Genomic DNA, 26,196 nt, shown 5'->3' with positions numbered 1-26,196 from the left:
TGAAAATTGTATTTGAAAGTGGACTAATCCTTTAAGTTGCTAAACTATTTTACTGATTAATTCATCAGAGCAGCACTGACAAAGCGTTTCTGTGCGAGTGTGTGTCCGTACTATAGTACACAGTACATGTGTATGTTTGAAAGAGAGTGCAATAGAGTATGCGCTTTCAGGACACAATAAATTGTATTTTGTGGCAAAAACCATGACAATAATTTGTCTTTTTCATGCTATTGTTTACTAGATTTATTTTCTTGGTCAGTGCTGCTGTGGGTTTTGTTTATTTTGCAGTTGTAGGCTGTAGGACCTATTGAAATAACTGAAACCATTTGGCGAAGTGATACGGAACTGCAATGCGGTCAAGACCTGCCAAGAACTACTTTACCCGTGCATTTCCCTGAAAATAACTGCACACCTTAGAACGTTGGTCAACCAATCAGATTTGAGCATTTAACAACCCTGTAGTAGTAAGAGATAATGCACATTCAGCCGGTTGTTAACACAGAATAAACCCCGACAGTCATCATAACATCACCCTGAAGGGGTTTATTCTGCGATGTATTCAACCGGCTGGATGTACATTATCCCGCTTATTACATGGCCTCTTGCCACATAATTATCTAATGTATTAACTAATGTTGACTAATTAAACCTTAATGTAAAGCATAATAATCAAATTGAACTATAGTTAGTATACTATATAGAAATTTAATTTCAATTGAATAAAATTTTTAGTCTTTCTCTCCTAGAAACCCACACCAAAAATATTCATGACTTATATTACACTAATCTGTGCAAATCGACATACGTACTGTTCCAGCTTCCTTGAGCCATTTCATGGAGTCTTGAAATATGCCGTAATAGCCCTCAGCTGAAATCTAGAAAGACGGAACAGAGTTATTCTATCATGTCCAATCTCCACAGGGAGACAGACACTGAAAAGGCAGCACATTCCAGGATTGCCATCTTAATCTGTCACATGAGCAGTGTGGTAGGGCCGCTGTCTGGATTCTCTACTTTCTGACACAGCTCTGTAACTCCGCCATCACTGGAGGCATCCACTCAAATGTTCGATGACATGCACCACTACATCAGACTAGCAAAAGAGGAATGTTCACCGGGCATGCAGCTTGGAGCGGGGCTCCGCGGAGATACTTAGAAATCAGAGCTGGAGTTGAACCGACTGCCTGGGGATGCTCGAATAAGAAATTGCACTATTTTTCCTAAAAGTGGCACCGCTTATGGCACCAAACTCAAATGCAAAAATGTTTACATTCACTGAAGACTTTGGAGTGCTGTAGGTGGTTGGTGGGGTGTTTCTATGCAGTTGCTAATGTATTTTAATGGGTTTTCTGGGCATTCCTATTACTGGCCCAAGACAAAAGAACCCACCATTAAGTCTCTATGCATTCTGCTCCTTAGATCTGACCTTCTGTGCACCATTTTCCACTCTTTATTATTATTCGCCAGATGGAAATCTGGTGAATAATAATGGTAATAGCACAACTCTCAACAAGTGACATGATTTATGGCATCATACTGCCTTATTTAACTTTCTATATTTCACCTTTAAAGCCATTCATATTAAGATCTCTATTGATATTACTGTGGTAAGTCTAGAACAGGGGTGTCCAATCTCGGTTCTGGAGGGCCACTGTCCTGCAGATTTGAGCTCCAACCCCAATTAAACACACATGAACCAGCTAATCAAGGTCTAATTAGGCATACTAGAAACTTTCAGGGAGGTGTGTTGAGGCAAGTTGGAGCTAAACTCTGCAGGACGGTGGCCCACCAGGACCGAGTTTGGAGACCCCTGGTCTAGAACATGCAAATAAGCGCCTTGAGCAAAGATTAAGATTATTAACATTATTTTCATGACAACTAAGAATTATTTTCCCCAAAACAGAACCATAAAGCATGCAAATGCTTTACTTTTGGGTACTTTTGTATTTCCCATTAAAAACATCCATCATTAAGAGATGAAATAAATAAAGTTTCTTAAAAAAAAAAAAAAAAAAAAAAAAAAATTATATATATATATATATATATATATATATATATATATTAATTGTATTAATTGTATCTTCATATATATATATATATATATATATATATATGAAGATACAATTAATATTATCATTAGGAATAAAGGTCTAATTAGGCATACTAGAAACTTTCGGGGAGGTGTGTTGAGGCAAGTTGGAGCTAAACTCTGCAGGACGGTGGCCCACCAGGACCGAGTTTGGAGACCCCTGGTCTAGAACATGCAAATAAGCGCCTTGAGCAAAGAAATGCCTTTCATCTTAGAAATGATTAGCCAATTATCAAAGACCTTTTGATCACAAATTCAAAGAATGAAAAGGATTAGATTAGAAACAAATTTTTGAATTTGATTATATGCTGCTAAATCTGATTATGTAAAAAAGAAGTATACCACAAATAAAATTGTCTTTTATTTTGTTGTTGTCGTCTTCTATGTAGACATGCATCTGTTTCTTTAAGACATCCAGCATACTTTTTTTTTTTTTTTTCTCCATAAGCGGCTCCATATGGCAAATCTGTGAGATCCTTCAGCTTTTCAGCAGACAGAAGACCCAGCATGTTCTTGAGCCCATGTGAATATAGCGTTTTCATCTCGGCAGGGACTAGCTAGATCAGCATGGCTGCACACCAACAGCTGTATAGATGTCTAAACAACCACTTTCCCATTTACCCTAAAGGCATATGCGACACTCCTCAACAAAGCTTCCTGCCAGGGGGACAAATGCCCACTACCGCATCCAACTTCACTTTAGGAGCAGAAGGGGCCTTTCTGCGAAGACATAAAGTTCGCCACCTAGTGTAAGGAGGCATATGGCACACGTTGAGGCTTTCCCTTAGGCTCATGCTAATGTATGAATTTATGTGCTCATTAAAAGACACACATTAATGCAGAATGGGGAACATAATGGGTTTTGCGGCCGCTTCTTGACATTTAACACAGCGAAGCAATAAAGGGGGTACATCTTGACTATCTGGCTGCCTCTTGACATCGGGACCTTGAGTCGCATTCAGCGGCTTATGAACGTGACACGGAAGGTCATCGTATAATTACACCAGAACAAAAAGAAATTCAGAGGACAATCTTTTGTTCTCTGTTCAGGAAGAGGATGAAAATTGAATAATTGATTACACGAAATGTGCTTATCTGAGCACATTTGAGGAATTTTTGGCAAGTCGGGAAGTTATCAACACATTAAACTTTAACAAGAAAATGAATAAAGAAATGCAATAGGGTGAATGTCACAAATCATTTGCAGGTCATATTTCATTCCAACATCAAAGAAGAAAAGAAGAAATAATATTTGAATGAAGAAAATGAAGCCGAATTTAATGATTATTAAGATTATTAACATTATTTTCATGACAACTAAGAATTATTATTTATCTATCTATCTATCTATCTATCTATCTATCTATCTATCTATCTATCTATCTATCTATCTATCTATCTATCTATCTATCTATCTATCTATCTATCTATCTATCTATCTATCTATCTATCTATCTATCTATCTATCTATCTATCTATCTATCTAATCATATTGGTTGTACAAAAATAGCTACATTTTCTTTATTTTATATAATTTCCTACACTTTGGGGTGAAATATTCTAATGACATTTTCAATATTATGTTTGTTCGCAGCTGGCTGAACTTTTTGGATATCGAATAATGTTACTAAATATAAAAAAAAAAAAAAGTTCTTCAAAGCAATGACAGCTGAAAAGAGTACCATGTTACAAGGGCTGAATAAAAGTGATATGAAGCTGTTTTCTCCTTTGATGTAATCTTTCTTTGAAAAGATATAAAAGTGTTTCACAATCTCCATGTCATTTTGAGATGAATTGTGGACCCCTGCACTTGTTAGATGTTTGACATGTCATAATTATCAGCGTTCAGAGCCCTGAAAAGTGCAGGGCATGAAAAGTGCATATATAGTTCATATTTTCTCACAATCTATAATCAACAGCGAAAGGTTCAGCTGGCAGGTGTGTAATTCATAACTGACAAACAAAGATAGCACAAGATAGACCATCTATTTTTACCAGACCCTTCTTAACAGAGCTGACAGCATAGACAGTTGTAGTGAGCAAATGGCAGGAAGGTACTTCACAAATGTTTCTTCCTGCTTTTCATAGACAGTGCGACATTGGACGCTCTTCACAGCCCCCTGGACACCAGCTCTTTCTCATATGGTCACTGCACACTGATATCTCTGACTGTGCAGTGCAGCCGCACGGGGATGCAAAGCAAGAAGGAGACGTGCTACAGACTTCTGCCACACTTTCTGTGTGACATCTGATAGAAACTATTTTAATGACATGTAAATACTTTTCAACAGCTGGTGTTGTAATTACCAGCAGAAATTACATTCCCCAGATTGTCAGGAAAATTCCCTTGGTTGAAAACTTGTCAAAGCATATCTGTTTTCTCAGCAATACTGATGAAGCCAGAGAAATACTAGAAGGGAACAGTGTTGGTTTCGAGTCCACCTTATCTGAGTCCGATTCGAGTGCGAGTCAAGTCCGAGTCCAAAAGGGGCCATGTCGAATTTAAAGGGATAGCTCACCCAAAAATGAAAATTCTGTCATCATTTACTCCCCCTCAAGTTGTTCCAAACCTGGATACATTTCTTTGTTCTGCTGAACACAAAGGAAGATATTTGGAAGAATGTTTGTAACCAAGCAGATCTCGCCCCCCTTTGACCGCCTTAGTATTTTTATTTTTTTTTCCTACTATGGTAGTCAATGGGGGGCAAGATCTGCTTGGTTATTTTAATTTTTTAACTCTGAGTCAAGTCTAAGTCCAACTAAACAATACTGCATTTGCAAGTCAATATCTTTTTTTTTTTTTTTTTTTTTTAAACATTAACAGCTTACAAAAAACATCAATTTACGAAATCTTGTCGTTTTGATTTTTGATTTCACATCATCTCATAATTAGTATCCTGCTCAGCAAACAAAATGGGAAAGATCTAAAATTAAAGTTAAATTATGAGAAAAAATGCATTAAATTTCAAGAAAAAAGTCGAGATAAAATGTTGAGAATAAAGTCATTAAATCATGAGAAAAAAGTCGTTAAATTACGTTAAATTGAACGTTAAAGTCATTAAATTGAAATTTAACGACATTTTTCTCATAATTTAATGACTTTTTTCTCCTAATTTAATTACTTTATCCTCATAATTTAATGACTTTATTCAACATTTTATCTCGACTTTTTTCTCAAAATGTAACGACATTTTTCTCATAATTTAAGGAATTTGTTCTCGTAATTTAACAACTTTTTTCTCGTAATTGAATGACTTTATTCTCAACATTTTATCTCGAAATTTAACGAGTTTTTTCCTCTAAATTTAACAACTTTAATCTCGAGATGGTTTTATTTTTTTTATTATTGCTTGGCCCTAATCCTCTTCCGTAAAAAAGCCTACTACAGACATTTTATAAAGTAAAATGTAAAAAAACAAAAAACAAACAAACAAACAAAAAAAAAAACTTCACTGTATGCATCAAATATAAATGATTATTATTAAAGTTACTTTGAGTTATTCAGTCAAGAGCAGTGAATCATTCTTTTTTTTTTAATCTTCTGTTTGATTATCATTAAAAGCAGATAGCAGCAGATTTATTACGCTCCTGTCACTTTAATATCTAATGCACAGATCCAATATACTGTGCAAACACATCCAATTTTCTCCCAACAGTTTACATTCACTTAAAACATAACTCACTGTGTTTACATAAATATTCACTGAGACTGGAATTTTGGAATATCTTTGTGTGTATTTATGTGTGTAGAAGCACAATCTGGTAAGTCTGAGTCAGTTAGTGATATTAATGTGACTTTACGTAAAATACTGTGCTCACCTGTCCCTATATTTATATTGAAAAACAGGCATTTAAACAACAGTCCAGTATTAAAATAGGATCTATTGGGGAGACAAAGTCCTTTTCGAATGTCAGGTCAGAGAAAGGATATTTTTCAATGAGAGAAATAGGACATGATTAACCCAATGTAACCCCATTTTCTTCTCTGGTGACTCGGTGTCAAACCACATTGAAAGGTCATGACCTCCTGAAGTAGAGAGAACATGCCTGTGTTTAGCACCGATCTCAGGCTGAAAACTAACTGAACAATTCTCCGATAGCTGGAAATCAGTGCTGCTAAAACAGCTTTTCGAATAATATCATATAAAAAAAAGATGAATAGTTCCTAAAATCTACAACAATAAAGTTTAATTTTCTCATATAAATTAGAATAATCTGCCTACTGTACCTCTTAAGTGTTCCTTAAATTATGAAAGAAGCTTAAAAGAAAGTGACTGTCTAGTGGGATAATACAACACACCTCTCAGGTAATACATGATACCCTGACACCTCCCCCTTTAGTCAAATACTTCAGGTTACATTTCTGCAATGTAGCAATGTCTTTTCCATTATGATTCATTATCCGGCTTTAACAAGACTGAATTCCCCAGTCTAAGAACAGGTAAGTCCTTTAGACCATGCCTTCTGCTTGCTTTTCTTTTGTTTTTCAGTAAGTGGGTAGAGTAGTACGGATTTTCCTTCCCATAAGCAATTCCACTAGGCTGACACCCATATAAGTGGAAGGGGTAGTTCAGAAACACATGAATGCTATCAACAGATCATCAGGTTTCAGGATGTGCTTCGCTGTCTGAACTGCCCATTCTTTATGCCTGTTACCTTCTGTATTGTGCAGACTTGATGTAAAATATCGTACGTACCACAAAAACTTCTCCAGGCTTAACTGGAGAATTGTGGCCCATCGTTCGTTGCTAACAATTTGTTCTGGTATGCAGAATCTCGCAAATAACGCTTCAAGTCTCTCAACATGCTCTGATGTAGTAACACGTAGCAGAAGAATTTCCGAGTAGTGCAAATAGTAATCAGGGGATGTATTCACAAAACATCTTAAGGCTAAAAGTAACTCCTAACTTGCAGATTTAGAAGAAACTCTTAAAAATAATGGGTGTGTCAGTCCTAAATTTAGGACTCTTGCATTTTTCCTACAAGAGTATTTCACAAAGCATTTGTAAAAAGTTAGGGGTAGTCAAGAGGACTCGTAAGTCACTAAGACCAAATCACAATCAATCCTAAAATGGCTGTTGCCAGCAATCCGGACACTGTACACCATTGAGACAATAGACGATAGAGCCTTGGGTGCTGAGCCTTTTCTTCATAAATGCAAAAAAAAAAAAAAAAAAAAAGATTTATATATTTTAATCTGCGATGACATAACATGAAGGTTCATTTATGTACAGGAAATTTGTATTGAATGATGGAAAATAAAACATTGTGGTCACGTTAAAAATCATGTCCTATTGTCAGCGCCGATAGCCTTGTGGGCAGCTCAGGTGACCCGAGTTTGAGCTCCGGCTCGTGGACCTTTCCCAATCCCATCCCACCCTACTGTCTCCCACTTTGCTTACTCACTCCCCTATCATAATAAAAAGGCAAAAACAACAAAAATAAATCTTTAAAAAAAATGTCAGATTACCTGTGGCTGTTGTTTACAAATGTTCGAATAGAACTAAAAGAATAAAATAAGCATATTTGGTGTGCTGTCCGAGGGGAGGCTCCGAGCTTGGAATTTAGCTCAAACCCAGAGTACTTCCCCATTTTCTGGGAATAGGAACAAGCTGAGAGTGAGGAGTCAGTGTGGTGGAGGGATGCAGAAAACTGTCGAGGCGATATATATATACAGTATATATGCCTCCTTTCAAGCTGATTTTGAAAATCTTTATTTGATTATGATATATTTTTTGAATATTTATTTGAATATGGAAACATAATACTTTGTTCTACAATATTTCTATTATTAAATGACTGACAGACACCCCTCCCCCTCTCAGCCAGTCACTGTGTGACATAGTTAGTAAGCATGTTGACATCATCCATAGCAACTAGGTCAACCCCGCCCTTTCGTTTAGCTTAGAGCCTCATATACAGCGGGACGAATATCGCGAGTGCTTATCATCAGCGTTTTTCGAGATGTTTTTCGTGTTCATACCCAAGTGATTTTCACTGGCAATGCGCCAAGTGAATGTGCAAATTCTCTCCCTGACAGTATATGCCACTTGTGCTGAATGGTAGTGCAAATAAAAATACTTATGAATTAAAAAAGAAAAATTAAAGAAGATAAAAATACAGATATAAAATGGCATATATGGCATATACATGATATTAGGAGATGGTAGTCAAAAAAGGGGAGTGCAAATAAGCCATAATGAGAGTAGTGCAAGTGAACGGTAGTGCAAATAAACATAGCTGTGACGAGCAGGGCGGGCGTGAGGGAACGGCGCGAGGCCGGTGACGTGTTAATGAGTCTCTCACGGAGGAACTCGCGAGTGTTAATGATCTTCACCTGTGAGGCGCACCGGCCTCGAGTCTCTCACGGAGGAGCTCCGGGAGTATAAAAGGAGGAGCGACGACAGTGAAGGACGAGAGAGGACCAGGCCTGGATATTATTTTATGTTTTATTATGTTTGTGTGGCCGGCAGACGTCTGCCGGCGTTACTTTCGTTTTGTATTTGTTTATTTTTTTATTAAAGTTTTGTTGAATGTTCGCCGGTTCCCGCCTCCTTATTCCCGTATATACGAACTGTGTTACAATAGCCTACTTATGAAACAGACATTCTCAACTATATTTCTTGAATGTAAAAAAAAAAAAAAAAAAAAAAAAAAAAAATATACAAATACAGAAATAAAATGGCATATAATACACATCTATTGGTGTGGCCAAGAACTGGCAGAGCACCAATAGTTTGTAGGGGTCTTCCTAGTCTGCTTACTTCCTCTTCGTTGTCTTGGTATCAATGTGTGTTCGGCAAGACCGTTTTGTGCTTGAGCTCCACCAAGTCATGTTTTACTGTAACTTCAGCAGCTCCAGGCATGTGAACAAAAGCGGCAATCTCATTGGTCGGCCAGTTTTTAACGCTGCGCGTCACACCAAAAAAACTAACCCGAGGCAATTTTTTTAAAAATGATGCTTTTACGCCTGCCGTTTTTCGCGTCACTGTGTACTCTCACATTGGCGCCCTTTGTTTAGTCACAATGTTTTAAATGCCGGTGATAATCACACGCGATATTCATCCCAGTGTGTTAAGGCCTTAAGTCTTCTCTCTATTCCTTAGTAAAAGTTGGCCTCAGCAGCTTTGTGAATAGGTTTTAAGAGAAAACTCTTAGCTAAGAACTTTTACTGCTATTTAAGATAACTCTTATAAATGTTTGTGAATACGACCTCAGATATTGTTTCCCTTTATGCATGCACAAGCCTGTGGCTATTCGCTGCAGTGGCCTTTCCGGCAGCGGTGTTGACTGTGGAAGTTACTTGCACTGATTCCGCAGCACTATCAGTCCATCACTCACTAACAAAGAGTTTTTCCATTTGCATTCACGTGACAACTCAATCCTCCATAGTAGTGTTCAATGGGACAATGCTTCTGTGACAACCAAGCTTTTGCCAGACGCAAACTCTTCTTTTGCATTAAAGTCTCATCAAAAGACATCTCACTGCCACAGTGTCCAAGTCTCTGCTATTGATCAGAGGTATTAATTTAAATGTGTCCATGCCCACCAAGTACTTCTGGAACCTTTAATTTGTCCATATGCCTGAAAGGCATTCCTTCTCTATCTGGGCATATCTTGTTTCAGAATATGTCAACAGTACGTGACAGGTTTCCAGCTGTCATCATGCTGATACCACTGTTTCTTTTTCCGGACCATAGTGTGTCAGGACTGGAGTTTTAGTGAGCAAGCCTTTAAGTGTGCTGGATGTGCTTTTCTGTGGTTGATCCCATGTCTGTGCAGTTACTTTATTTAGCACCTCATACAAAGGACCCCCTTTTATTGCAAGTCCAGAATGTATTTACTCATGTAGTTTGAGGCCCAATGCCCTCTTCAACCCATTTACATTGTTCAGCTCTTGCAAATCACTTATCGCACGCACCTTTCCAATGTCTGCTCTGACACTTTGTGCATCCACTACATGTCCCAGGAAACTCAACTCTGCTTTCCTGAATACACACTATTCAATTTGAGGCCCACACTTTCCATCCTTTCCAGCACAGTACATGATCAGACCATCCTTGTACACAGCAACCCCTTCCATGTCCACTAGCTTGTTCAGTTTTCTTTGGAAGGTTTCTGGGGCTATACTGATTCTGAACAGGAGTCTCTTAAAACAATAACACCCCACCGGAGTGATGATTGCTGTCAGCAAGCTGCTGTACTCACATAACAGAATCTGCCAAAATCCTGATGCTACGTCTTATGATGTAAAGACGCTTGCTCCTGCTAATTTAACTAGAATCTCACTTGTTGTGGAAAGCATGTATCTCTGTCTTTTTATGTTGTCATTCAGTTTATTTAATCCAATGCAAATTCCATATGTACCACATATGGCTCTGCGTCTTCTTTCAGGTATTGAAGGAAACACTTCAAAATCTGTGCTCATCTGCTCTATTCTTTTGACTAACCCCATCTTGGCAGCTGTCCGTCAGCTTAGAAGGTTACTGACAGTTCCTCCCGCTACCACATACATGGTAGTGACATACTTTCTACTTTTATACTCCGCTTCTGTAGTAGTCCACCTGGGCTAATGTCACAGTGTTCATTACGATAACATCAGCTCCCGTATCCGGTATCTAAAAACTTTAAATGGAGTACCACTTATCTTAAAGGATTAGTTCACTTCAGAATTAAACATTTCCTGAAAATGTACTCACCCCCATGTCATCCAAGATGTTCATGTCTTTCTTTCTTCAGTTGAAAAGAAATTAAGGTTTTTGAGGAAAACATTCTAGGATTTTTCTTCATATAGTGGACTTCAGTGGGGTACAATGGGTGTAAGGTCCAAATTAGAGTTTCAGTGCAGCTTCAAAAGGCTCTACACAATCCCAGATGAGGAATAAGGGTCTTGTCTAGCAAAATGATCATTCATTTTCTAATATATATACAGTCCAAAAGTTTGGAACCACTAAGATTTTTAATGTTTTTAAAATAAGTTTCGTCTGCTCACCAAGGCTACATTTATTTAATTAAAAATACAGTAAAAAACAGTAATATTGTGAAATATTATTACAATTTTAAATAACTGTGTACTATTTGAATATATTTGACAAAGTAATTTATTCCTGTGATGCAAAGCTGCATTTTCAGCATCGTTACTCCAGTCTTCAGTGTAACAATGATCCTTCAGAAATCATTCTAATATGCTGATTTGCTGCTCAATAAACATTTATGATTATTTTCAATGTTGAAAAGTTGTAGTTGTGTACTTTTTTTTTTTTTTCAGGATTCCTTGATGAATAGAAAGTTCAAAAGAACAGCATTTATCTGAAATACAAAGCTTCTGTAGCATTATACACTACCGTTCAAAAGTTTGGGGTCAGTAATAATTTTTATTTTTATTTTTTTTTAAAGAAATTAAAGAAATGAATACTTTTATTCAGCAAGGATGCATTAAATCAATCAAAAGTGGCAGTAAAAACATTTATAATGTTACAAAAGATTAGATTTCAGATAAACACTGTTCTTTTGAACTTTCTATTCATCAAATAATCCTGAAAAATTGTACACAAATATTTTGTACAATTGTACACATTAAATGTTTCTTGAGCAGCAGATCAGCATATTAGAATGATTTCTGAAGGATCATGTGACACTGAAGACTGGAGTAATGGTGCTGAAAATTCAGCTTTGCCATCACAGGAATACATTACTTTGTGAAATATATTCAAATAGAAAACAGTTATTTTAAATTGTAATAATATTTCACAATATTACTGTTTTTTACTGTATTTTTAATTAAATAAATGTAGCCTTGGTGAGCAGACGAAACTTCTTTTAAAAAACATTAAAAATCTTAGTGGTTCCAAACTTTTGGACTGTACTGTGTATATTATATATATATATATATATATATATATATATATATATATATATATATATATATATATATATATATATATATATATATATACACTTTTTAACCACAAATGCTCATCTTGCACTGCTCTGTGATCCGCCACACATTACGTAATAACGTTGGAAAGGTCACGTGTGACGTAGTACTGATCCACTGTCTACAAAGCGAACGTTCAAAGACTTTGAAAAGTTAAAATTTTCTGGTGGATTGAATTTCGACATCTTGCTCTTCTCTTGTCTTTACACTTCTGTCTTTTATGCATTTACAAGGAGGCATTAGTCATATCTATTGAGGTTTAATGAAGAGCTCCTTAGAACAACACTGTATTATTAAGACACTTACTTCTATGTATATATTTGAAAATTTAATTTACCTTGGCATAGTTGAATAACAAGAGTTCAGTACATGGAAATGACATACAGTGAGTCTCAAACTCCATTGTTTCCTCCTTCTTATATAAATCTCATTTGTTTAAAAGACCTCCGAAGAACAGGCGAATCTCAACATAACACTGACTGTGGTGCAACAGTCGGGATCATTAATATGTACGCCCCCAAATTTATGCATATGCCAGCCCATGATCAAGGCATTACACAAGCCAGTATTAACGTCTGGATGTGCACAGCTGAATCATCAGACTAGGTAAGCAAGCAAGGAAAATAGCAAAAAATGGCAGATGGAGCAATAATAACTGACATGATCCATGATAACATGATATTTTTAGTGATATTTGTAAACTGTTTTTCTAAATGTTTTGTTAGCATGTTGCTAATACTGTTAAATGTGGTTAAAGTTACCATAATTTCTTACTCTATTCATGGAGACAAGAGCCGCCGTTATTTTCATTTTTAAACACTTGCAGTCTGTATAATTCATAAACACAACTTCATTCTTTATAAATTTCTCCAACAGTGTGTAATGTTAGCTTTAGCCACTGAGCACTATTAAAGTAATTCAGAATCAAATGAAAACATCCAAATAAATACCATACTTACGTGATTAGACATGCTGCATGACAAACATTTAAAGATCCATTTTGAGGGTTATATTAGCTGTGTGAACTTTGTTTATGCAATGTATTATAGAGTCGCGAATTCGGGGGCGATGAGCGCTAGCATTTTAAGGGGAAGCAGCCTGAATTGGTGAATTTATAATTATGCCCCAAAATAGGCAGTTAACAAAATGAATAATAATAATAAAAAAATCTATGGGGTATTTTGAGCTGAAACTTCACAGACACATTTAGGGGACACCTTAGACTTATATTACATCTTGTGAAAAAGGGTTCTAGGGCACCTTTAACCCTTAAATGCATACCTCGGGTCTTTAGTGACCCGGGACGTCATTCCATACCCTCCTCCTTGTGCATTTTTTAAACTTAGACATCAACTTTCTTGGTATTCCTCAATCAATTCTTTGTAAAGAATATAACAAGAAAAAAAATCATAAAATTATAAAAGAATGCCTATTTTTGTATTCTTTTTTTGTAAAAATTGTACAGGGTCGCAAACGACCCGAGGTGTGTATGAGTGTACATATATTTTTTCTGCACAACAATAATTGAATCTTAGATGACAGAATAAGTGCAATTCACCTTTATTCCACAAGGTGGCAATGTCTGATACACAATGCTGAAGTGACGACTCATTTAGACAGAAAACGTAATAATAGTAGAAACATGAAATGGCTCCGCCATTTACTGCAGAGTCCTGAACGCAATCAAATATGACTGTAACTGTTACAGGATGAATCTGATGAAGCTGTTAGCGATCGAAATATTGATTTTGAAGATGTTGAAAATTATATAGTTCTGAGAATATGTTTGAGATCGCGATTGGGCTCATATTCGTGACCTTAACCATAAAACTAGCCCATTATTTGCTGAATTTACCGTGAAATGAGCTCTGACGAGGACAGTGATGATGGCATAAAACATCTGCTCAAATGGAGCCCTTTCAATCTCCAAAAGGTAACAAAATATGTTTTATTTTATTCTTCTGTAATTGTTACTATCAGTTACTATCTGTTAATATCAGAGGAGTTTTATATTATCACGACAGGTACTGATGCTTCCGTGTTAGATATAGATCCGGGTCGATAAAGACCCGAATATGTAAGAATGATTGGCGAAACAGTCATGCATTTAAGGGTTAAGGACACAAAAAAACATTTAAATAAATAAATGCAATTTAATTTTCTAATGTACTTGTAAGAAGGTATCTATTGCTTCAGTTTGAAGAGTTACAAAGTAACTTTCAGAAATCAGACAATTCATTTCATGACAGGTCGTAATTCATACATAATTGTTACGTCCTCGGACATATGTAATATTCTACTATGATTAGTGTTTATATTTTTTTTTTCCTTTCGAGTTTCTCTCTCATCATTGCTCCAGGTTCTGGCTTCTAAACATGTGGGAAAGCGGATTGGCTCCTTGCTGGTCATCGCATCCTTTAAAAACGCGCTTCTGCGCAATGCAAGGGAGGCGCAGCTCTGAGTGTGTGTTCTGCCGGGAGAACGCGTTGGTGTCAGCGTTCCTCCGGCCTGTTGTAAAGTTGACTGGAATGGTGCAGCCTGTTGTATGCCTTACAATATTGTCCCACTGTTTTTTCTCACCAAATTTCACTTTCTTTGGTTATTTTTTCTACTAGTTCTATGTCGGTATTAAAAGGTAATCTGTAAACGTCACTATTCAGTAGGAGTTTGTCTTATTTGGTTAAAATGTGTCGGTATTAAAAGGTAATCTGTAAATAGAGCTACGCCACACTTGTAGGGAGTGGACACCTATTTTGTTTAGAATTATTTTCTCCTGGTTTTGAGCAGATAGGGAGACAGAGAAGTGGGATGTATTTTTGTTAATATTTTTATTTGTTAGGCTAAGGTAGACTTTTAAAAATAGTTAGTTTCTGTTTTGTTTGTTATTTTGGTTTATGCCCATTCCTGAAAAAGAAAAAAAAACCCTCCTAAGCTCCTACAATAAACATAAATCTTTCCATATGTGACGTTCTTCATTTATGTTACTCCTCAACACTCCTAGACTGGGACGTAACATAATGGAAAATAATTTAGAAATGGTATGATTTTGGTCATACTCAAACCCATACCATGTGGTCCTACCGCTTACTCAGTCCCTAACCCTAGCCATATTTAAACTAATCTATAAAAAATTGTATCTTTTTGTATGTCACAAGTTGTAAAATTTTGCCATCTCATACAAATTACATATTGTCATGAGAGTGGTAGGCTGCCTATCATTTTGGTGTGAAAAGTCATAAAAATAAATTTTTGAACATCAGGATGAACATAATATCAGTATGAAAAGTACTCCACAAAGTAGAGTGGGATTCGTCAAATCGGCAATTGTTCAATTGAATTTTCTAAAGTAAAAGTCTGATTGTCGATAAAAAATAAATCAAAAAACATGAAATAACCTTCAAACATCAGATGAAGTTTTGATTTCTGATATAGTTGTAAGAGACTTATTATCACTTCAGTTTGAAAAGACAAAGTAATCTTCAAAAAAAACAACATGTTAAATCTAGAAGTGTTAAGTTTTGTTTTCTAATGTAGTTGTGAGAGAATGCCTCTATTTGAGGTAGATTAACTTTGATGAGGCAGGTTTGAAACGCAGACAGCGCCACTTTCAATTACACACGAGTCACGTATGTGAATGTCTCTGTTCTGAGGGAATGTAACAGGCTCTAAAGAGCTCATCACCGACAACAAAAAACAAACACACCCAAGGACGCATCATTAACATTTCACAACAGTTGTTTTTCCTCGTTCCTTTATTCTCTCATTATTTCTCCTTCGTTATTCGAAGGTAAACACTGAATAATGATGACAGCGCCGCAGACAATAATCTCTGACAAAAGAGAATTTATGATAGCTTATCTCAGGGAGTCCATGTCTGAAAAGTTGAGATGACTATTTAATGAAAGATTCTAATCCAATATGATCTATCCAGCAATAACAATGTAGTATATGTGTCTTAATAAATGAGATCATTTAATTACCAGCCATGATTGTAAAGAAAATCATGTGACTATAGGAAGGGAAAATATGTTGAACTTTTAATCTTAATTATCAACCATCAAACAGAATCTCAAAAATCTTCTTTACTAATTCATATCCGTTTCGGGATTCTCCTTTTTGATGAAAGGAAGAGAATCTAGATGATTAAAAACATCCCGCCATACCAGATGAATAATTGAACTGGCGTGGCCCCTTTGACACAGAGTAACAGATGACTATTATCACCATTTCGGCGGCCCTGCAGTGACACTGTGATATCTTTGCAACTGCATAATGGGAGTTGAAAGAAACTCCGCTATGTGGGGTCAAAATATAATAATATGATTATTCAGAGCCAAATATGCAGACAAAGTGAAAGTTGCATGGTGATGTATAAAGGTCTATCCACGCTTCATGAGTGTGACTTAATTTGAGTGTGTGCTGCAGTCAATACTTGTATGTCAGTGCAGTAATTGACCTGAATTGAAGCGAGCTGAGCCTTAAGGCCCCATCAAGATTAATTACATTCTCACACATGCAAATCAATGCATTGAGTTGGAGGGCTTTTTCTGTACATCTCCAGTCACCCTTGTTTTAAAGAGTAATAATTTATTTTGGGTCTGGAGAAAACTGCTGCATATGGCAATTATGTTGTTCTCAACCCATTTCAAGATCTCTTGGGGAAAAAATCTAGGAACTAATTAATTACTGCTGCTTGCTAAGGCAATCATCACTGATAATATCACTCATACTAAACTCTGGTGTGTTGCACATGCTAAACTATGCAACTGGGCTTACAATTTTCACCTGCAAATCAGGTGGGGAAAAAGGGAAACAATTTACTTTTATTAAAGGGATAATTGGGTTATATCAAGAGAGAATATAATAAAAGCTCAGGCTAGTGAACTTGGGCCAGCTAGCAATAACCTAGCAACCACCCAGCAACATCTGAGAAACAACCAAGTACACCATAGAAGCAATGGATTAGCAAATACTGAGAAGTAAATTACTCTACTTAAAAGTGGTTTACTTAAAAGTACTTTGCAATCATCTAGTAATACCCTAGTCATCACTCAGAACATCTTTGTAACTACTTAGCAACCATCCAGAAGCAACATCCAAGAAACAGCTCAGAACACACTAGCAAATGCTGGAAATAATGTTCACTCAGAACAACTTTGCATTTGGGTAGTAATACCCTAGAAACCACTCAGATCACCTCAGCGACTGCTTAGCAACACCCTAGCAACCACCCAGAAGAGCCTAGCAATGCCAAAGAAACTATACAGGACACCTTAGAAACAGATTAGCAAATACAGGGAAATATGTTCACTCAAAACAACTTTGCAGTCACCTAACAACAGCCAGAACATCTTAGTAGCATCTTAGCAACTGTCTAGCAACCATACTCAGAAGTTAGAACACCCTAGCAAATATTGGGAAAGATGTTCACCCAAAACAATTTAGCAGTTACCTAGTAACACCCTAGAAACCTCAGCAACTAACTAGCAATACTGCAGCAATGTCAAAGAAAAGGTATACCTTAAGGCTCCGGTATACTTCAAACAAACTTATTTTTTGTTCTTCGTTTAGGGGTAAAACGAAGTTCGAAATGCATGACCAGCAATATACTGTAAACAAACATCTGTCGCCGCCCACACTGCTGAGAACGACGGTTAGATGAATATGTAAATATGTGTCGTGCACTTTCTTCTCAGTAACAGAATAAACACAACAAAAATGAGAAAACAGCAAGCATTTATTATTAAGCCTAAGAAAAGCGTCTAATCATAACAACATGGGCATGTTAGCCCGAGCTCTGCAAATTAGCAATCCAGTCACGTCACGTCTTCATATAGCACTTTATTCCATAGATTGCTTAAAATCAAGCAGCTTTACAGTATCAAACATGAAAAACAGTGTTAGTGCCTCATTTTTTTTTTTTTTTTTTTTACAAGCACAACTTCATTTTGTACTATAAAGCGGCTATCCAGTGTGTTCATGTAGCGGAGCTCTTACCTAGACAAACTCTACAGATCAAATGAGTCAGAGGGTGTTTTCACACCTATGGATCGCTTGTTTTGTTCCGAAACAGGGACTAAATTTGTTACAATGTTGCTTTTTTTTCTTGGTTCGGTTTGCTTTCACATGGCAAAATTTCAAAGCGTACCAAAATGCGTTAAGGTAAGTCACATGGGAGTAAAACTGTACTCTTATTGGTCAGAATTTTCTCTGCGTCATCCATCAAAATAATGATTGACAAGTTCGCTCCATGAGTTTATTGTGGCCCTATTTGTAACTGTCGAGACACATACAAACACTTTATAAATGTAGCTCTCTCCCGCAGTTAATTCATATTCGCTGCGGCAAACCCGTGCTCTTTCTCTCTCTCTCTCTCCATCTCTGGATTTCCCAGCGCTGTCTAGTAGGTGTGTTGTCCGTGTGTCTGTCGAGAGAGACCATTTGAATTTTATAATGAAGCAGAGCGGGAATTGAGACTTCGTCAGGACAGCATTCTCGCACGGACACACCAGAGGCGATCGTTGGCTTTCAGATATTGTAAATAATGTGCTCACTCACAGAATCAGACATTACTGATTTTTATATCATATTTTCCGTTATGAAAATGATATAATTTGGTTCGTTGGTCCGTTAACTGGGTGGATTGCTTTCACATCTCAAGCGAACCGCTTGTTTGGTCCGCTTTTGGTGCGCACCACGAACCGCACCAAAGGGGCAAACAAACTCCGGTACGATTCAACCGAACTAAATGAGGCAGGTGTGAAAGCACCCAGAGACGCGCCCAGCCCACGCGAGTGAAGGCGGAGCCTCAGCGCACGCCTCCTGTTACGTTATCGTCACTGACGAATGGTAGCATGAAGGTGTTTTGGTGCTGGAACAAACTTTTCCTGAAAGTTCGCTTTGGCAAGCCGTTTTGAACTTCCAAATAGAACACAAAACGAACTTCGTTTTGGCCTGATTTTGTTCGAAATGACGTCACATCAGGTTCTTTCTTCGATTTCGTTTGAAGTATACCAGGGCCTTTAGCAATAGATTAGCAAATGCTGGGAAATATGTTCACTCAAAGAACTTAGCAATCACTTACAGTGGTAACACCCTAGGAACCACTCAGAACACCTTAGCAACTGCTTAGCAAACTTCCAGGATACCATAGCAATGCCAAAGAAAATGCCCAGTACACCATAGCAACATATTAGCAAATACTGGGAAAGATGTTCATTCAAAACAACTTAGCAATCGCCTAGTAACACCTGAAAAAAACCGCTCAGAACACCTTAGAGAATTAGCAAATATGGGGAAAGTTGTCAGGCCAACTTCAACATCATGTTGATGATTCCCCCAATACACATGTCAGAATCGAACTGTTCTGTTAACGTAAAATAACAAGGGTGTTTTAATGTGTGAGGATGACTTTGAAATGTGAGGCCAAGGTTTTGGATTAAGGTAGCTTCTGGATTAGAAATTCACAGGCTTGGCGCTGACAAAGCGACAAGGCTGAACCTTTATCGGAAAACTGACCTTCCTTTTCATCCGTCCCATTTCTCATTTCTTATTAGCTTTCTTCCTGTTTTGAGTAACCTTTAGCCTTCAGATGTTCTCTCTCTCACCCTCATTTTCTTTCTCTTCTTTTCTTGTGTAACAGTAACGATTTCCTTCTCACAACACTGTCACACAGTGCTATTTCCCTTCACAGTAAAGCCACCTATCAGAGGGACTGGATTATACTGACAGACAGCGTACCTTATTTGGCCCCTCAGGGCTGCTTCTCACCACCAGTGTTAGTTTTCAGACTTAACACGTCTCCTCTCATTATCGGCATCACTGGTTGTTTGCCAATCGCAGGTAATTAAAGGAATGTTTGTAATTAAAGGGTTGAAATCCTCCTTGTCAAAACAGTCGAAAGCAGACTGATATTAAGTGATAGTGTTTTTCTCAGAATGTAAAAGAGACAAAAGAAAACATCTTTTGAAGAATGATTTACTAAAAAATTGTCATTCTGATGTTCATATCATTCCAAACTTTTCCTGAATGGTTTGATCCAGTTCACAAAATGTGTCTGAATGATTCATTCACAAGTTACAAGTTCATTCAGGGGTGCGTTTCCCAAAACCATCATTAGTCAACTCTGGTTGCAAGTTCCATTATCAACATAATTCACTGAATTATATTTCCTGAAACCAAAGTGGAAACGAACATTTGCAAACAGAATCGCAAAGGCTCTCGACCTTTGGTTAGAAGCATAGTTTCTTGTTAGTATGGCGTGTGGAGTAAATAGTTCATGTTCTTCAGGGAAATGAGCAAGCTAACATGCAGTACAATCTATATCTTCAATTCCATATTAATATATTTAATTAAACGTCTTTTAATTTGTCAAGAGAATGTAGGGGAGAACCCGTGATTGACTCAAACATCTTAAAATAAAGCAAACCAGTAGAGAACAAAAAATGCAAAATAGTCCTCAGATGCCATCTTTGCTATGTACAGTATTAATTGACATTAATTAGATCTTGAGATTTCCCCCTTGTGGCAGTTCTATAATGTTGATGGTTCAAATTATAGATGTGCAACAAAGTTACTATGGTTCAGGAAACAGTTATGTCTAGCTGGAATAATTCACCCAAAAATTAAAATGTCCTGATTATTTACTCACCCCAAGGCTATCCAAGATGTTTATGACTTTCTTTCCTCAGAAATTAAGGTTTTGGAGGAAAACTTTATATTTTATTTTATTTATTTATTTATTTTTTTTACTCCATCTAAGTGAATGGTGCCCAGCTTAGACCATTTTTGATGGTCCAAAATCCATATTTAGGCAGCTTCACATGGCTTCACAAGACACCAGTCTATGAATAAGTGTATTCTCTAGGGAAATTATACAAAAAAAAAATTATATACTTTTTAACAGTGTTGGGGAAAGTTACTTAAAAGTAACTTGTTACTTTACTTTTGCATTACTTTTTCTCATCTGGGCTGGGCTTGGACACAGGAGAAGAAAGTTCACTCTTACTTCAGCAAGAAAAAACAAACAAAGAAACACAAATGTGATGTTTATCTAAAGTCATTTTTGCTTATTAGTGTGATTAAATTGGATCATCGAATGTAAGCAGAAAAGACACTGGTTATTAAAGTACATTTGTGTAATTTAACATATTTAATTATTGCAGGTCCACGTAATATCTTCTATAAGTTTGTATTTTACAAGTGAGATGAGTAAATTCGTGCTCACATATAGGGCCAGATCTACTAAACAGGGAACATTAAGGTGAGAGCGCAATTCCAAAAAAGGGCAGAAGGGAGTGTAAAGTTCTGCGTGTGATCTACTGACGAAGGGCAAATTAAAAAACACAGACACAGCCAGATCATTTCCATAATGATCAACAGCAGTGCAAATTAGAGTCTGGTTTAAGACAAGTTTTTGGGGTGGTAAATAATGGCGCAAATACCAGTAAATTGACTAGCGCAAACCTTACTAAATTACCTTGCATGATTCATTTAAATACTTTCCTCCCATAAATTTTGCATCTGGAGGAGAAACTCCTATAAATTTATATGCAATAAGGTCAGTCACAAAAATAACAGTCCACATCTTTTCAGCACAAATTTTTCACTGCGTGTCTTTAGTAAATCCTAACTATTGTTTTTTAACGCTAAAAGAGGATTTGCGTTGGCGCAAGCTGTTAGTAAATCTGGCCCTTAGTCGACAATAACGCAGCGCACAGAACTCCTCTTTATTTACTCTCAACCTGAGGACAGGAACTCAGATATTTTGTTGTAAATTTAAAAGTTACTTGAAAAAAGTAATCTGATTCGTAACTTGAGATACCTCCAACACTGCTTTTTTAACTGCAAATGGTCCATTCGTGAATGTATCCTGGATGTAAACTCCTCTTGTAAATAATGTGGGGAGGGGGGTCTTGCCGATTATGTCACACATGAAACGAGAGAAAGCACAAGAGACAAAAGAAGTCATGAACTCAACTGTCTCGTCAATGTGCTTCACAGAGCTGGACCGAACTAAACATATGTAATTAAAAAGTATATAATTTATTATTTCTGAAAATGACTGATCGTTAAGCTAGAGAAGACCATTATTTGTCAGCTGTTGTCATGTGGAGCACTTTGAAGCTGCCCAAATATGGATTTTGGACCATCAAAAATGGTCTACGAATCAAAAATGGTCTGAATTTCTGGAATGTTTTCTACCAAAACCTTAATTTCTCTTCACTAAGAAAAGAAAGTCATACACTACCGCTCAAAAGTTTGGGATCGGTAAGATTTTTAATGTTTTTAAAAAAAGTTTCGTCTGCTCACCAAGGGTGCATTTAAAAATACAGTAAAAACAGTAATATTGTGAAATATTATTACAATTTAAAATGACTGTTTTCTATTTGAAAATATTTTAAAATTAAATTTATTCTTGTGTTGGCAAAGCTGAATTTTCAGCATCGTTAATCCAGTCTTCAGTGTCACATGATCCTTCAGAAATCATTCTAATACGTTAATTTGCTGCTCAAGAAACATTTATTGATTACAATTGTACAAAATATTTATGTACAATATTTTTTTTCAGGATTATTTGATGAATAGAAAGTTCAAAAGAACAGTGTTTATTTGAAATGTAATCTTTTGTAACATTATAAATGTCTTTACTGTCACTTTTTTGATTGATTTAATGCATCCTTGCTGAATAAACGTATTAATTTCTTTAATTTCTTTTCAAAATAATAAAAATAAAAATTCTTACTGACCCCAAACTTTTGAACAGTAGTGTATAATGCTACAGAAGCTTTGTATTTCAGATAAATGCTGTTCTTTTGAACTTTCTATTCATCAAGGAATCTTGAAAAAAAAAAAAAAAAAAAGTACACAACTGTTTTCAACATTGATAATAATAACAAATATTTCTTGAGGAACTAATCATCATATTAGAATGATTTCTGAAGGATCATGTGACACTGAAGACTGGAGTAACGATGCTGAAAATTCAGCTTTGCCAACACGAGAATTAATTACTTTGTAAAATATATTCAAATAGAAAACAGTTATTTTAAATTGTAATAATTGTTCACAATATTACTGTTTTTACTGTATTTTTAATTAAATAAATTAAGCCTTGGTGAGCAGACAAAACTTCTTTTAAAAACATTAAAAATCTTACTGATCCCAAACTTTTGAGCAGTAGTGTATATATATATATATATATATATATATATAGTAAATACTCACGAAATTTAAATTTTTGGGTGAACTATTCCTAGTGCAAAAGTCATACAGACAACTTTTATGATGCTTTTTGAAGCTTGAAAGCCACAGTCCCCATGGGACATATTATTAAGTACAATTCTCCTTTTGTGCAATACAAAAACAGTACTGGTTTAGAATGACAAGAGGGTGAATGAATGATATGAATGATAACAGATTTTTCATCTCTGGGTGAAGTATAGCTACTGTACTTTTAAATCAGGGATTTTCACCTTGGTGTGTGCTGTGCGCTGGATGGCAGCCAAGCCTTCTGAAGTTTAAAGAAAACGAAGTGTGTTTGTGTGAGTATGTGTGTACCATCCCTGGACAGGCCCACAGGCTGACAGGGTATCTCAATGGACTAGAGGACAATCTGGTGTGTGTCACAACATCCAGACGTTTTCTTGCCCAACGGAGACTAATTACTCAGCATGACAACATGTCTCCTGCCTTTCTCTCATCTTCCCTTTCTCCCAGAACGCACCAAACACCTCCACTGGACAAAGACTCACAGAAAGAGGAAAAAATTGTTTCATGACAGCATGTTTCATTTGTCTCTTCACTTCAATTTTGCTGTCAATTCAACACTGCCGATTTCTTTAGACTGCTTGACACAATTGGGCAAAATTTGCAGGTAGTAGTTATAAAGCGACAATTCCTGAGTGTGAATTATTTTGCGACTGGAATGACTTACTGGTACACAACAGAGGAATTTAATTTGCCTAGTCCAACACAATTTTACAATAAAACAAAATTGCATTTGATTTTCAATGCTTACTTATATGCTAATGCACTTTTGTGATGCATATTTTGCAAATGAGTTTTTTCACTTTGTTATCCATCTATTTATCTAAAAAAATAAATAAATAAATACAAAGTCATACTAACTTTTGAACAATAGTGTAAGACATTTCAAGTATTGTTTATAATAATATCTTGTCATGTTCCTGCAAATACCTTATATTTTAAGGCATTTGCAGGTAAAATAATTGTATGTAATCTATATTCAAATAAAATACTGTAAAAGAAAAATTACCCTTTTTTCAGAATTTCATTCCATTTCAGCTAAAATAAAGTAATGTTTGCTACCTTAATTAAAATTTTATACATCAGAAATGGAATTTAAAGTCAAAATTTACAATCTTGATTAACTGGCAAAATCTAACGCATACAATTTGTATCTGTTTGAATTGCAAACAGTACTGTTAGTTAGGTACTGAGCATCATTTAGCAAATGAATGAGCTCTCCACTAAACATCTTCAATACAAAATGAAGGCAGTACTGATGAAGGTCTCGTATGCCTTCGTCACTGAAGTGTCGTCAGGGAGCAAAATGCTTCCATTAACCTTTAAACGGCATTTAAAAGCCATGAAAGGACATCGGACGACAGAGTATCATCAATGACAGGCTATATACGAGTCCCGCCATTGGCAGACACATCGTTCTCGACGGCTAATCCAAACAGTCGTGCCCTTGCCAGCTACACATGAATTACAGAGAATTTGTTTCTAATCGAGCGAAATCCCAAGATCGGCACGAATTACGATGATTATGAGGAAAACTAAGCAGCACTATTAGGAGTGACATTTGAGTTGGGCGTTAATTTTCTAATAACATGCCTGAATAGCCGTTATGATAGACGCTTCAGGATAAACACCAGATGTCCGGACAGATGAGAAACCTTGGGAAGGGATCACAGAATATCCATGGATTGAAGTGCTCTGCCACACACACACACAAAAACACTTTGGATTTAATTGATTCTACAGGAGAGGAGAGCAGATCTTTAAGGGGGGTTTGAGTAGCAACAGAAGGCCTTTAATCACAGTGCTGGAATAGAGACTCAAGAGCCTCAAAAGCTGTCGATAAGAGAGAAAATCATGGAAAACAAACCCTCAGCACTCACTCATGTGAGAAATCAAATTATATCGGACTCCCATGACATGTATCGGAACGCAATGGAAGTGCAAAAGCGCAGTATTATAGATTATTATAGACCACGGATGCCGTGTGGCAAGAGCTGATATTTACAGGGAGAAGATTGTGGGGAAACAAAAGTAAAAATAGCAGAAATGTATTTGTTCAGCATGGATATTCAGGAGACGTGTTTGCATAAAATTAACTCTTTCCCTGCCAAAATATATTACTCACCCTCATGCCGTTCCACACCCGTAAGACCTTCGTTAATCTTCGGAATGCAAATTAAGATATTTTTGTTGAAATCTTCATAGCCAGCAATGACATTTCCTCTCTCATATCCATTAATGTACTAAAAACATATTTAAATCAGTTCATGTGAGCACAGTGGTTCAATATTATTATTATAAAGCGACGAGAATATTTTTGATGTGCGAAAAAAAACAAAAAAAAAAACGACTTATATAGTAATGGCCGATTTCAAAACACTGCTTCGTGAAGCTTCAGAGTGTTATGAATCAGCGGTTCGGAGCACCAAAGTCACGTGATTTCAGCAGTTAGGCAAGCGATCCGAATCATGATTCGACACGCTGATTTATTATGCTCCGAATCTTCATGAAGCAGTGCCATCACTAAATAAGTCGTTATTATTTTTTATTTTTTTTGGTGCACCAAAAATATTCTCGTCGCTTTATAATATTAATATTGAACCACTGTAGTCACATGAACTGATTTAAATATGTTTTTAGTACATTAATGGATCTTGAGAGAGGAAATGTCATTGCTGGCTATGGAGGCCTCACTGAGTCATCGGATTAAAAAAAAAAAATATCTTAATTTGCCTTCCGAAGATTAATGAAGGTCTTACAGGTGTGGAACGGCATGAGGGCGAGTAATAAATTACATTATTTTCATTTTTGGGTGAACTAACGTTTTAATTACGTACATGTTGATAACAAATAACCTTGTAAAATTCATACACTACACGCATAAGTACATAGTGTATAAGTG

General features: G+C 36.3%; 1 protein-coding gene across 5 annotated transcripts in view; it reads right to left on the bottom strand.

Annotated features, from left to right (window-relative positions):
* Positions 1-26,196, bottom strand: part of fhit (fragile histidine triad diadenosine triphosphatase) — a 469,579-nt gene that overhangs the window by 5,753 nt on the left and 437,630 nt on the right. For 3 of the 5 annotated variants that reach the window (XM_067387473.1, XM_067387472.1, XM_067387474.1), the window contains exon 7: positions 810-875. The exons of the other annotated variants lie outside the window; for them this stretch is intronic. In XM_067387473.1, the coding sequence (XP_067243574.1) occupies positions 810-875 (66 nt within the window). The remainder of the gene's footprint in view (positions 1-809; positions 876-26,196) is intronic. 5 annotated transcript variants of the gene reach the window in all.

Source organism: Chanodichthys erythropterus, chromosome 6, assembly GCF_024489055.1.
Source record: "Chanodichthys erythropterus isolate Z2021 chromosome 6, ASM2448905v1, whole genome shotgun sequence".
NCBI classification, from domain to species: Eukaryota; Metazoa; Chordata; class Actinopteri; order Cypriniformes; family Xenocyprididae; genus Chanodichthys; species Chanodichthys erythropterus.
The sequence above is the reverse complement of the archived record's forward strand: the minus strand, read 5'-3'. Positions and strand labels throughout refer to the sequence as shown.